The sequence below is a fragment of the Cucurbita moschata genome, unplaced genomic scaffold (assembly GCF_002738365.1).
Source record: "Cucurbita moschata cultivar Rifu unplaced genomic scaffold, Cmos_1.0 Cmo_Scf00029, whole genome shotgun sequence".
NCBI lineage: Eukaryota > Viridiplantae > Streptophyta > Magnoliopsida > Cucurbitales > Cucurbitaceae > Cucurbita > Cucurbita moschata.
The window spans coordinates 39,361-53,282 of record NW_019268545.1 but is presented as its reverse complement, the minus strand read 5'-3'; the positions used below and the strand labels follow the sequence as shown (position 1 = coordinate 53,282).

Sequence of the window (13,922 nt, the reverse complement as noted above, 5' to 3'; positions counted from 1 at the left end):
CCCACCACTTCATCATCGCCCATTCCTCGATCCAATTCATCCCCGTGTGATATTTGTTCTAACCTTGTGGATGAGTCTGTGTAGGTTGATACTTCTCTTGCAGGTTCCACTTTGCCACCCTCGACTTCTAATTCGACCTCTATTGAACCTATTGTTGATTCCTCTTCTTTGGGCACTCATCCTATGATCACACGAGCCAAAACTGGTATATTCAAGACTCGTCATCCAGCAAATCTTGGTATTTTGGGCTCATCTGGACTTCTTTCTGCTCTTCTTGCATCCACTGAGCCAAAAGAATTCAGATCTGCAGCTAAGAATCCTGCTTGGGTGGCTATCATGGATGAAGAAATTCGAGCGTTACAACAAAATGATACTTGGATTTTGGTTCCTCGCCCTGCCAACACTAACATCATGGGCTCTAAATGGGTGTTTCGTATTAAATATTTGCCTGATGGATTCGTCGAGCGTTTCAAGGCTCGTCTTGTTGCCAAAGGTTATACTCTGGTTTCTGGTCTTGACTACACTGACACTTTCAGTTCGGTTGTCAAAGCTACCACTGTCCGTGTTGTGCTCTCTATTGCAGTCACAAATAAATGGCCTCTTCAACAACTTGATGTCAAGAATGCTTTTCTCAATGGAACTCTTATTGAACATGTTCATATGGAACAACCTCGTGGGTACATTGATCTTCGATTTCCCACTCATGTTTGTCTATTAAAGAACGCCCTTTATGGCTTAAAGCAAGCTCCTCGTGCCTGGTTTCAGCATTTTAGCTCATTTCTTCTCACACTTGGATTTTCTTGCAGTCGTGCTGACACGTCCCTTTTTGTCTTTCATCAGCAATCTAACCTTATCTATTTGCTTCCTTATGTTGATGACATTATTGTTATCGGCAACAACTCATCTCTTATTGACAACTTTTTTCGCAAGCTTCCTCCTAAGTTTGCTACCAAAGATTTGGGTTCTCTCAGTTACTTTCTTGGTCTTGAAGCCTCACCCACTCCTGATGGTCTCTTTATTAGTTAATTAAAATATGCTCGAGATATTCTTACTCGTGCTCAGTTGCTCGATAGCAAACCAGTCCACACTCCCATGGTTGTTTCTCAACACCTTACTGCTGATGGTTCTCCTTTCTCTGATCCTACTCTCTATAGGTCTCTTGTTGGCGCCCTTCAGTACTTGACTATTACGCATCCAGATATTGCCTATGCTGTCAATTTTGTCAATCAATTCTTGCATGCCCCTACTGCAGATCACTTTCTTGCTGTCAAACGTATTCTTCGCTATGTCAAAGGAACACTCAACTTTGGTCTTACCTCTCATCCATCCACTATTCCTAGTACGCTAGTCGCTTATTCGGATGTTGACTGGGATGGTTGTCCCGATACCCGTCGTTCTACATCCGGCTATTCTATTTATCTTGGTAACAATCTTCGTTTTTTGGAGTGCCAAAATGCAACCTACTGTCTCACGCTCCAGCTGTGAATCCGAGTATCGTGCTCTTGCCACAACTGCTACTGAACTTCTTTGGGGTACGCAACTTTTGCATGACCTCAAGGTCCCTATTTCACAGCAACCTCTACTCTTATGTGACAACAAAAGTGCTATTATTTTGAGCTCTAATCCTGTTTCTCACAAACGAGCCAAACATATTGAACTAGATTATCATTTCCTTTAGAAACTTGTTATCGCTGGCAAACTTCGCACACAATATGTATCCTCTCATCTCCAAGTTGCTGACATCTTCACAAAAAGTATTTCTCGACCTCTCTTTGAATTTTTCAGATCCAAGCTTCATGTTCGTTCAAATCCGATACTCAGCTTGCGAGGGGGTTAATGATAGTTGACCGTTCATTGTAAGGCAAATATCTTACATTATGGCTTACTATATTTTCCCTTTTATTAAAGACAAATATATTGAATTCATTTATTATTCTTTCCTTTTTACTGTTATTTCCATATATTTGTAATTTACCACCATTTAAATGATTATAAATAAGAGAATTCTTACCACCATTTAAGTGGGGTGGATTCAACAAACATTTACAACTTCTTATAAAAAGGCTTGTGCTACGGAACCTTAAGTACTACCAAAACTTTACATCATCGACTAGATGAATTCTTGCCAATGTAACCTTCACTTCTTATAAAAAGGCTTGTGCTACGGAACCTTAAGTACTATTCGAGGTCAAAGATAAAGTTCTCTAGAGCCTTGGCATCTTGAACCCCATAAAAAGGCTTGTGCTACGTAACCTTGAGTACTATTCGAGGTCAAAAATAAAGTTCTCTAGAGCCTTGGCATCTTGAACCCCATGAAAAGGCTTGTGCTACGGAACCTTTATCTAGTTGAATTGGACTACAACTTAAACTGGGGTTTGATTCTCAAATCCGCCACTTCATCCCTACCCACTCCAAAGGCTACTCTCAAAATTTTAGATATTTTTTAAATAATCTGAACGATTGCTTGTTGAGTATTGTCTAAGCCCTCAATATGTTCTTCCATCCAAGCAACAGAGCCCGTCGAGCTATCCCCACGCTTGAGCCACTAGCAGTTGTGGCAGTCTTTTGGCGCCTTGACCCTAACTATTAATACATGGACATTAGTTTCTCAAGGCGACCTGCCAGCTCGTTGATCCTGTTAGCTTTAGCGAAAATAAAATTAATGCGAGATTTTAAAAGCCCCAATTCATCAGGAACTTCACTTAGGTAGAGTAACTAATTTTTTATCTCTACCAATTGATTAGTCTGGGACTTGCCCAGTTCTTTTGCAGCAAACATGTTTATGTCCTACGATTCAAGGAGACAACTTGGCTTTGATACTACTTATCACAGTCGAACTATTGTGACATCGGGATAGTGATTATGCGACACTTATTCTAACCCAGTGAACAAGATAATATAGGCTAAAAGAAAATAAGCAACAACCACAACGTTGATAGCATATAACCTGAATAGGAAGAATTGATTACTAGGCACATACCTTATAGTACATTTTGAGGCATTTTAGCCCTAACGGGTGTAGACATGATTTTGTTGACAGGTCATACACCCCGTACTAACACAACAATAATATAAAATGCCTATCTAACTTGAAAGTAAGTAAAGGGGTTTGAAACAGGCACGCGGCTGTGGACAATACGTCATGAACAAGCATGATGGGGACATCTGACATGCGACCGTAGGCAACACGCCATGGACAAGCATGACCGTGATAGCCTGTAGCTTGACTTAAGCTCACCTCGCCTTGACAAGGTATGTAAGTTGTAAGGTTAGTAGGCATGATCTCACACCTTATGTGAATTATATGCATATGTCAGTTACTGTCTTATGAACTAATTAGGATACAATTTGTCACAATACCTAATAACTTGGTGTCTATTTAGGATAAAATTTGTTACAATACCTAATAACTTGGTGTCTATTGCATGATGATAGATTATGGACCCTAAAACCTGTAGAGGCATGCTAAGAACAAGTGTTGGAATAAGTAGATACCATGATGCTACAATCTATGATCTAGGCCACTCAGATAAACTAGGGTAACATAAACAGAGGAGAAAATGTAAGAATATCTAGGAGAGTGTTAAGATTTATGCCCTAAAGCCTTGTAATTAATTGTTTAATTTTAATAACAACTTTGATTATTTTATTTAAAATTTAATATTATCCCATATGTGATTGACATACAAGAGGATCATGTTTAAGAATAACCTAAAGGGTCTATATTATATGGATAAAAGTTTGCGGGTGCTAAACAACTAGAAGGTTCAACCACACCAGAGGTAGTTCCTTCAGCATTTTTACATGAAGCTTTAGCGATGTGATTCTCATAAGTTAGGTTTATGTCTATCAAGTTTAATCCAGTGCAATGATTTGTTGGACTACAATCAAACTTGATTGCTATTTCAGTGGCTGAAGTTCCCTTGATGTCTTCGTATGTTACTTCGCTAACTTTAACTCCAGAATCCTATTAAAATAAAGAACAATCAAAATATGCTATTAAAACCGATAAACAAGGACATCTATAAAGGACATCTATAAAACCATTTACCATGTAACTTGTTTTACTGAGTTATTCTCCACCAAAATTTTTTAACTCCATGAAACCCTAAGTTATATTATAAAACTATATTATAAAACCAAATATAAATTAGGAATTCAATAACAAGATACAAATATATACAACAAATAAGATATAAATCGAGCATATTCTTAAATTTTCTAGATAGTTATATAAGTTTGAGCAATTATCTCCAATGATATTAGATATTTTGGATAAATTAAAAAATAAAATCATAAAAGCTTCATACCATTTTAAGACATCGAAGAGTAATAGCATCCCTAATTTATTATCTATAAAAGTAATTTAATGTACCAAAAAATAATATTAATAATTTAGCGCCCATCTTAAACACAAACAAATTTCAAACAATTAGAGATAAAATAAATCAATTATTTATAAAATTTAAAATTTAAGTTCTATTCATCAAATTTAAGAAAAAATATAATAAGAAAAAAATTAACATCTATGAGATTAATGAGGAAGTATACCTGACCAGGACAATCTTTGAGATGTGGACAATAATTTTGATCGATTATGATTGGGTTTTTCACATTATCCATAGTAATGTGTTGAAAATGAACGTTTGTAGCGAATCCATTGCTTGGTCTTCCCCAAGACTTAATCCTTACTCCATTCTGAGTCCCCGTGAATGTAGATGATTTCACGGTAACGTTATGCACTCCATCCTCCTCAGCCTCTATCCCTAAGCTCCCAATGCTACAAACACATTCAACAAAATACCAAATGTTTCATGAGGTTTAATTTCCTCACTCTAACCTAATATATTATATATCTATTTTTATCCAAAATAATTGTAAAATAATTTAAATAATTTTTCTCACGTTCAAAATAACTTTAGAATATATTTTAATTATTCGAATTTAATTTAAAGTTTAGATTATTTTTTAAAAATTAATGTGACAAATTTATTTAAACCCTTTTTTATTTCTAAACACGTTCATTCTAATCTATCTCTAGTTACCTGATTCCATGTCCAGGCCCACATGTAATAGTTTCGATCCACATGTTGGATGTCCCTGGACCGATGGAGATGCAGTCGTCACCGTTTCCAATGTTCGAGTTGAGGATGGTCACATCAGATGATTGTTGCACATGGATGCCATCAGTGTTTGGACTATCGCCCGCAGCCAAGACATTCACTCTACTCATATGCACGTTTTGGCACCGATTCATAACAATGCCGAACAATTGGCTGTTAATTGAAGATAATCCATTGATGTTCACATTCTTTCCATCATTTATTTGAAGACTCTATCCATTCAAAACAATCAAAAGCCATAATTAGTAAAAATTTAAAATAATATTGTAATTAATCCAGTCATTCCCTTTGAACTTTGAGTTAAAAGAAAAATTTTCAAAATTTTTTTATATGGAGCCTACTCAAATTCTACATACCCTGGCTCCAATGGGGCAACTCTTCCGTGAGTGTTTACAATTCCACAAGGGTGTTCCTTGCCCATCAATAATACCGCCAGTAATGGAAAGCCCATTTATGTGATTAAACGAAATCCAAGAACTAGAATTAGCTAAAACTTGAATGTCCGAGGAAGCCACAAGAGTTCCATCAATAAGAACAGTAATAGCATTGTTCTTACAAGGCCCATTAAATCTCACACTTCGAACGAAGAATATACCCTCGGGAACATAAATAGTGGCTGGTTCAGATGAGTCACAGACCTTAGCCCATGCCGTTTGAAGCATAGGCGAGGCATCGGTCTTTTCATCAGGCTTAGCTCCAAGAGTAATAATATTGAATGTTAATTCAGCGGCTGAGGCATGGTTAAAAAACAAAAGTAGCAGGGAAAGAAAAACATGTAAGATTACAAGAAGAGACAAAGAAAACTTAATGATACAATTGTTCATGATAAGCATGAGAGAGAGAGAGAAAGGAAGCAAGTGATTGGATAATAGAAGAGGTGTGGAGTGATATTTATAGGTTAATGCTTACCCTTCTAACTCTAATTTTAACTTATCTGTCTCAAGTACTATTTTATTTTTGTTCTATTTAACCATTATTGTTTTTATATGGTTTACCATTTTTAATTAGGTATGTCATGTAGGTAAATTTAATCGAATTAAATGATCATTTAACTCTGTCTCGTGCAAACATTTTTAAATTTAAGTCTATCTTATAAGATAATACACTAGTTATCATTTTAACGATCTCTCATTTTTAAAATTATTAAATTAAAAAAGGTTTCTTTGTCAATATGATTTTATTTTTGTTTTAACTTAAAAAGGGATGGGAAGATTTTAACAAAAAAAAAAAATCCTAATTTTTCCATCTGTTTCATTGGCCTCTCAACCTCCTACTATAAGAATAACAATTTCCTAATACTTTTAGGGGTTTATATTTTTAGATATGGATTCTATATTGATTCTCTATTATAATAAAAATAATAAAACATTCTGTAAGATAGGATCGACAAAACACTATTATATATTTTTCAGTCATTTTTATCACGTTGATGTTAGTGATGTAACAGAAAGTTGGTGATTTTTTATTTGCAAAGATGTCACAAATAATGAGAGGTAGAATTGTTTGTCATATTTGTAACTATCCAATAAATTTACAAATACATCACACCCAGAAATCATTTACAAATGTTATATTTTTCGAAGTCTTAAAGTCTATCAATGATAGAGTATATCAATAATATGCGGTTTTTATACCTATCAACAAATTTTTTTAATCATATATAGATTTTTTTTTATCGTCACTTAGGGATTTGTATCACTATGTTACATCTCTTTTCTCCTTTGATTAAATTAAACCCAATTATCACTATGATAGGTTCTTTCCTTTTATTTTTGTAAACTTGACTGGATCTATTTGAAATTAATGAACTAAAGTCTAATTGGTGTAGTGAACTAAAGTCTAATTGGTGTAGAGACAACAAATCTAGGAGGGATGGAGGGAGAGAGAGATCCATGAAAAGGTAAAATAAGTGAGGGATGAGAGAGAGAGATATCTTATGAATAAAAGGATTGGGCGCCTTAAGCAAGTATTACGGCTTACGTATAACCCAGATATTAAGAATTGAAAACTTGTCACATCCCCTTATAGTACATTTTGAGGCATTTTGATCCTCGTAGGTATAAACACGATTTTGGTGAACGGTCATACAACTTCGAATTGACATAATAGAAATGATAAAGACCTAACTCCGTGAAAACAAGTAAAAGGGGTTTGAAACGAGCATGAGATCACAGACAACACACCTTGGACAAACATGACAGTGACATCCAGAAATGCGACTACAGGTAACAAACATTTGACAAGCATGCTTGTGATATTCTCCTCCACTCAATTGGTTGACGTATTTATCAACTAACTCTTCACGAACTAAGCAATGTAGAATGAGACTGACTTTAGCTCTTTCGAAGTGTTTCCAACCCATCTCAGCATTGTGATATCTCTTCCATCTACCAAGAACTTTTATAAGTCTTTTCTTGATCTATTGATGTGTCGTATCTTTCAACCAAACTCTCTTCTACTTCCTTCGTAATGAGATTCTTCATCATGGCAGGAGGTCGTGTTGCTGCATTGTTATTGGTGTCTTCTTTATTAGGATACGTTTTAAGTTTATGACGTGGATAACATAACTAGTCCTCATCCATGGGAGCAATCGGTTCCTATATGATGCCTTCCAAACCTTCTACGTGACTTTAACTGGTCTATAGTATTTTCGCATCAACTACTGATTCTTATTGTTCTGGAATCGAAGTTGATCGAATCTCAGCTTGATTAGAACTTTATCTTCACTTTCAAACTTTTTGCAGCTTGTGTTTCCGACCGGTTATTCTAGTCATTCGTTTGGATGTTTCTTTTTTCTGATTTGACACTAGTTCCTTTGGAGATTTGTCTCCACCTTTTGGTGGAGGTATTCGCTTGGACCTCTCTCCAGCATTCGAGTTATCACTAACAAATTCGAAATTCAACAAGTCATTTAACTATTTATGAAATTCAGCTAGCTCCGGTTGAGGCATTCGACACATATTTGTAATAGACGATCTCAAACCTAATACTAAATCAATTTTAGATCTATCACTCTAGGTGGGGAAGTCGTATGTTGTGATGTTTTCCTTTAGTGACTGCGAGGTTTCTATTTGAATTTGCTCACTCGAGCCCTCCTCTTCAATAATGGGAATGATGATGAACGTGGGTTCATCATGGGTAAGATTGAGTATCAATTATAGCGTCGATATCATCTTCACCCTTTTGGTTATCGGGTATCGATCTGAATGATCGTGTGATTTGACCTCATAACCACTAAGAATTTTGTTTGGGGCATGGAAATGACCTCGCCTTTAAGAAAAAAAAAATCTATCCCTAACACGGCATTGAAATCATTCATCTTGATTATCATAAAATCGGTTTGCTCAATCCAAGTCTCCAACTTGATCAAAGTTCTCTTTGTAATTTTTGAGATAGATAAGGCTACAAAATTACAAAATTGATAGTTTCATCGTTCCATTGTCTTGATGCTAGAGAGTGTTCAAGCGTTTCTCTTTGGACTCTATTATGAAGTTGTGGATGACTCTAGAATTGATCATTCTACTCTTGGCCGATCTATGGTTAACCAAGACTTCATTCTATTGGCTCTTTTGTCTCTCCCACTCTCTTTCGGAAAGAAAATAGTACTTCAACGTCTCCAATGCAAGGGATTTGACGCTTTGACTTGGAAGGCATGGAGAGCCACCCTTTGTGGGTATTCAGATTCTCGATAGGCCACCTTGCATATGAAGCAAACAAGGGCCCTTATGTGTAGCTTTTTTGGTCATGAAGTCTGTCATGAATATCTACCTCTCTTTTGGGAGGATTCATAGTCTCATCCTCGAGCTTCTAAGTCTACCACCTCTCCTTTTAGGGTTTATGTCCTAAAGTCTTGTAATTAATTATTTAACAATTATTTTATTTATAATTTAATATTATCCATTGTATGAAAAATCCAAGGTGTCCCAACTCGAATTATATTTTGTAGCTAATGGATACATTATTTCAAAAATGTCCAACAATATCAATTAGACACTCTCTTGTAAAGACGGTTTCGTTTTTCTCTCTAACCGAGGTGGGATCTCACAATGCACCCCCTTCAGAGTCCAGAGTCCTCGTTGGCAATCATTTCGTTCCCCTCTCCAACTAATGTGGGATCTTACAATCCACTCTCTTCACGGCTCAATGTTCTCGCTGGCACTCATTCCTCTCTCCAATCGATGTGAGATCTCTCACAGTACTCTCCCCTTTCGGGCCCAGCGTCCTCGCTGACATACCACTTGGTTTCTGGCTCTAATACCATTTGTAACAATTCAAGCCCACCACTAGCAGACATTGTCCTTTTTGGGCTTTCACTTTCGAGCTTCTCTCCAAGGTTTTTATAACACGTCTGTTGAGTATAGATTTTCACACCCTTATAGAAAATACTTCGTTTATCTCTCCAACCGATGTGGCATCTCACAATCCACCTTTCTTTAGGGTCCAGCATCCTCACTGACAGTCATTTCTATCAACAATAGATATGAAATCTCTCACACGAAACTTCCAACCTTATATAAATTCATGTCCTCTTAGCTCTAGGTCGGCCTTTGATTAAATGTCGTAGTTTCTCTCTTACATTTATTAACGTACAATTATATTTATTGTGGAACCTCCTTCAAAGCTATAAATGAGTTTGATAGCATCCAAGAGAAGAGGAGAACTTTGATTGTGTGGATCATACCAAAAGTAGCCCTTCTTGCTTTCACCTTCAAACATGACTTTTATTTTATTTTTGTTTGTCATATTTTCATTTCCTAACATATTTAGAGTCATTCGATAACATTCATATTTTTTAGTGTTTTTTGTTTTCGATTTTTAATTTTAATTTTTTCTAAACAAAAGTTTTTGGTAAATGTCCATGTTTCTTTTTTTTATTATTATTTTTTTTATCATCTTAGAAAAATGTAAAATCTGAACTAAGACGACCAAGTAAAATGTAATTTTAAACTTGTTTTACTAATGGTTTGAATCTATTCCTCAACGTTGTGGATTTTGAATAATTTGATGAAAGTTTAGTAACACAAAAATCTTTAATGCAGGCACGTAATGTTTTGTCTCTAATAGAAAAAGGAACACGCCTTTTTATTACAAGATTTCTTGGTCAATACATATCCACCGGATCGTTAACGTGAGCCAACACGATACAATATTTATGTGTTTGTTTTAATGAGAATTTATATTGCTTATAATAAATTTAATGACAGTAATATGAAGATGGGGGAGAAATATTTACCTTTGAGGGAACTGTAAGCAACAGCTTCTAACGTAAGGTTGTTTTAAAAGTTCACATCCCTCGTTTTATTGGAAGGCAATTTAATTATTTATTTAATTATTATTATTTTTTTAAAAAGTTGTTGAAAAAAAAAAGATAAAATATAATTTATTTTTACGATTACGAGAGAAGCTAGACTTGGGGCTTGCAGGTGCATATATCAATGGAGAATTTTCATTAATGGATAAAGAAGAGGGTCTTCTTAACCTTATTTTGGTGAGCTTAATTACTTCATTTCTTCCTAATCCTAATTAAGGTTCTTAATCATCGCCCTCGTTCATGCGCACCTTCTCTTTTGCACCTTCTCATTGCTAATAAGGATACAAATTCTTCTAATACAACACCAAACAAGACAATAAGGTAAATATGAATTATAAGACATTTTAATTACGAGTTTCATTTTTGAAGGAACTTAATTGTAACACTCCACCACTAACAAATATTATCAATTTTAGCGTGTTACGTATCGTCTTGTTACATATCGTCGTTAGACTCACAGTTTTAAAATTTATTTGTTACGGAGAGGTTTTCACTCCTTTATTAAAAAAAAAATGTATGTGTGTATCCTATCCACTCCCTTAGGGTCCAGCATCCTCGCTAGCACACCGTTCGGTGTCTTGCTCTGATACTATTTGTAATGGCCCATGACCACCACTAACAAATATTGTCTGTTTTAGCCCGGTTATGTATCGCCGTTCGCTTCATGGTTTTGAAACGTGTCTGCTTAGGAGAAATTTTCACACCCATATAAGAAATGTTTCGTTTTCCTATCCAATGGATGTGGATCTCACATTAAAAGTTTTTAATAGGTTCTTGAATTTACATTTTTGTGTTTCTAATATATTCATGAACTTTAACAAGTGTTTAATAAGTTTTGGAAATGACCCACTATCCAAATCTGTCAAAACAAATAAAGAGAGCATTAGCCTTCAATTCTCTCTGTTGTTATTATGAAAAAACATACCTCTCATGAGTATATATAGTAGAGAAAGTACTAACTAGCTTCGTAAACTTTCTCCTCAAGTTAAGAATTACTGAACGACGATCTTCATCGTTAAAGCATAAAACTTGTCTATCTACTACCAATTCTCCTATAGTTACTCCATAGGTTAGTAACTTATTCTATTATGTCTACTAACAATACCGTTAAAAGTGAGTGACTTACTTAAAAGCTCGTAATAAGTCTCTAAACATTCCATCTTTTATTTTCTTCAAACTTTTGATTTTATATTAATTCATCTATAAACTAGAAAATTTGTTAAACTTCATATGAATGGAAAGTTACAATAAATAAGTCATATACTTATTCAATATTTTTAAAATTGAATTTGTTAAACACGAACATAAAAATTAATTTAGGACAACAATAATAACATTGAACTGATAATTTTTTAATGTTGGTAATGGTGATCTACTTTTTGTAGGGGATGGAGGTCTCCTCCACTGTTTACCGCAACTATNTAAATTGGTAATTTATAATTGGCAGCGAGATGATAGAAGCAGTTGGCACGAATTCATAGAAGATTTCTTTGGTTGTTGTGAATCAGTGTTAGAGGAAAATGGTCTTCTTGTTCGGGGTTCAATTAATTTTTTTTTTTTAACTTTTTAGTGATAATTAATTTTTTTAATTACTCTTTATTTATTATTATTATTATTATTATTATTATTATTTTGCATTAGTTCATATTAGTGCCAGACGAGGAGCATCGGCTAAGTTCTGGTTTTATAAAAGAATATATATTTCCAGGAGAGTGCGTACCGTTATTAAGTAGAATAACAACGGCCATGGCTAGTGCATCAAGGCTTTGGTAAATAATTCATTTATGTTCTTCATTTTCAACCATAATTTTAACAATTAATAATGAAAAAAATCCTTTGGGTACCATGTGGAGCACTTGGAAAATATTGGAATTCATTACTATCAAACATTGAGATGTTGGAGAAAGAATTTCTTGAACAATTAACGGTAAGAAACCAAACCATTATTATAATAAATGGTTTTGAATTCCAATCTAATTCATATTTTGTTTCAGCAAAATACTTGAACTCGTGTTCGATCAAGGTTTCATACGAACTTGGGAATACTATTTTGATTACTGTGCTGCTGGGTTTAAATCACAAACCCTTGAAGATTATCAGGTAATCATATTTTTACGTAAGATATGAAATTAATGTTAAGAATTGTAACCGCCTTAGTTTTCTAGAGATCTAAAGTCGCTACAGTATGTACGACATAACTTTTCATGCATAAATATTTACCAACATTTTCATAAAACAATTTCATAAACTTAGAAATATTAGATAAAAGAAAATAGATATTAAAAGTGACAATGTCCTATTGTAACCTAAGGTCTAAGAATTTAAATACAACTGTTATATGCATGTGTCATAATCTTTACTTGCAATATCCTCGTCAGCTATACATGAATCGGAAATTTTATATATATATCAGACTAAATATGTAATTGAAATATTTAAATTAAAATTATATAATGGCAGATTGTGTTTTCCAGGGAGGGTAATGCGGCATTCAACAACTTTGAAGAATCCATATGAAGAAATAGCTTCAGTATTCAACAACAACTTTGAAGAATTGCCTTTCACCATATTGAATTTCTTTCTTTGACTTTGAGATCCAAATCTTCCCACATTTCTTCTATGTACAACTTATAATATAATAATAATAATAATAATAAACTATTGAATAATAATATGGTTGAAAATAATTTAGTACCAAAAGATCCCAAAGTAACTTAATTCTCCACTAACAATAATTTTGAAACATAAAAGGTAAAAGGTAATATTGTAATTTTAAAAAGAGTAAAACAACATAACAAATTTCTAAATAAAATAAATAAACATTAAAGATAAAAAACACTTTATTCTAACCTAAGTCGAGAATAAATATACATGTTTTACACATGTGTCATTGTCTCGACTTGTGATGTCATCGTTAGTAGTCATGGACTTAAATGTTCATAAAATTCATTTCAATGAAAAGTAAACATCAATGAAGTAGCACAAAAGAAATAAAAATAAGTTCAAAGTAACAAAAACACTATGATCTAACCTAAGTGCCACAATTTAAACATAAATGCAACTACCCTAGCTTCGGTTCCATGGCCTTCATAACGATGCTGTAACAACCCTAATTTTTGTTTTTAATCTAAGGTCGTTATTGTATACATATCATGAACATTGAATGCGAATATACTTCATTTAAGCTTTCATAAAACATATTTTTCATCTTAAAACATTGTCATAGACTTTGGTGTTTGAAAATATCTTTAAAACGACACAATAAAATAATAAATAAAAATTTAAATTAAAAACATCCTATCCTAGCCTAAGTCTAAGAAAATAAATGCATGTGTCAAGGTCTCGTGTTACGATGCCGTCATCAACCGTACAGGACGTGGTTGGAGTGTTTTAACAAACACTTAGTAAGCAACTCCCCTATCGAGGTTAAATGCAAGCACATACAGATCATGAGTGAGATCTATCATATCAATCCATTTTCCTAGAGC

At 34.1% G+C, this 13,922-nt stretch overlaps 1 protein-coding gene and 1 pseudogene across 1 annotated transcript in view; one reads left to right on the top strand and one right to left on the bottom strand.

The window, feature by feature from the left end:
• The window catches only part of LOC111463942 (polygalacturonase-like), an 8,637-nt gene extending 2,690 nt beyond the window's left edge, over positions 1-5,947 (bottom strand). Inside the window, exons 1-5 of the mRNA XM_023107919.1 lie at positions 5,480-5,947; positions 5,046-5,335; positions 4,552-4,780; positions 3,712-3,967; positions 3,140-3,243 (exon numbers count right to left, since the gene is read on the bottom strand). Of these exons, the coding sequence (XP_022963687.1) occupies positions 3,140-3,243; positions 3,712-3,967; positions 4,552-4,780; positions 5,046-5,335; positions 5,480-5,947 (1,347 nt within the window). The remainder of the gene's footprint in view (positions 1-3,139; positions 3,244-3,711; positions 3,968-4,551; positions 4,781-5,045; positions 5,336-5,479) is intronic.
• A 5,938-nt stretch (positions 5,948-11,885) lies between these two features.
• LOC111463941 lies at positions 11,886-12,951 on the top strand (annotated as a pseudogene).
• The last annotated feature ends 971 nt before the right edge of the window (positions 12,952-13,922 follow it).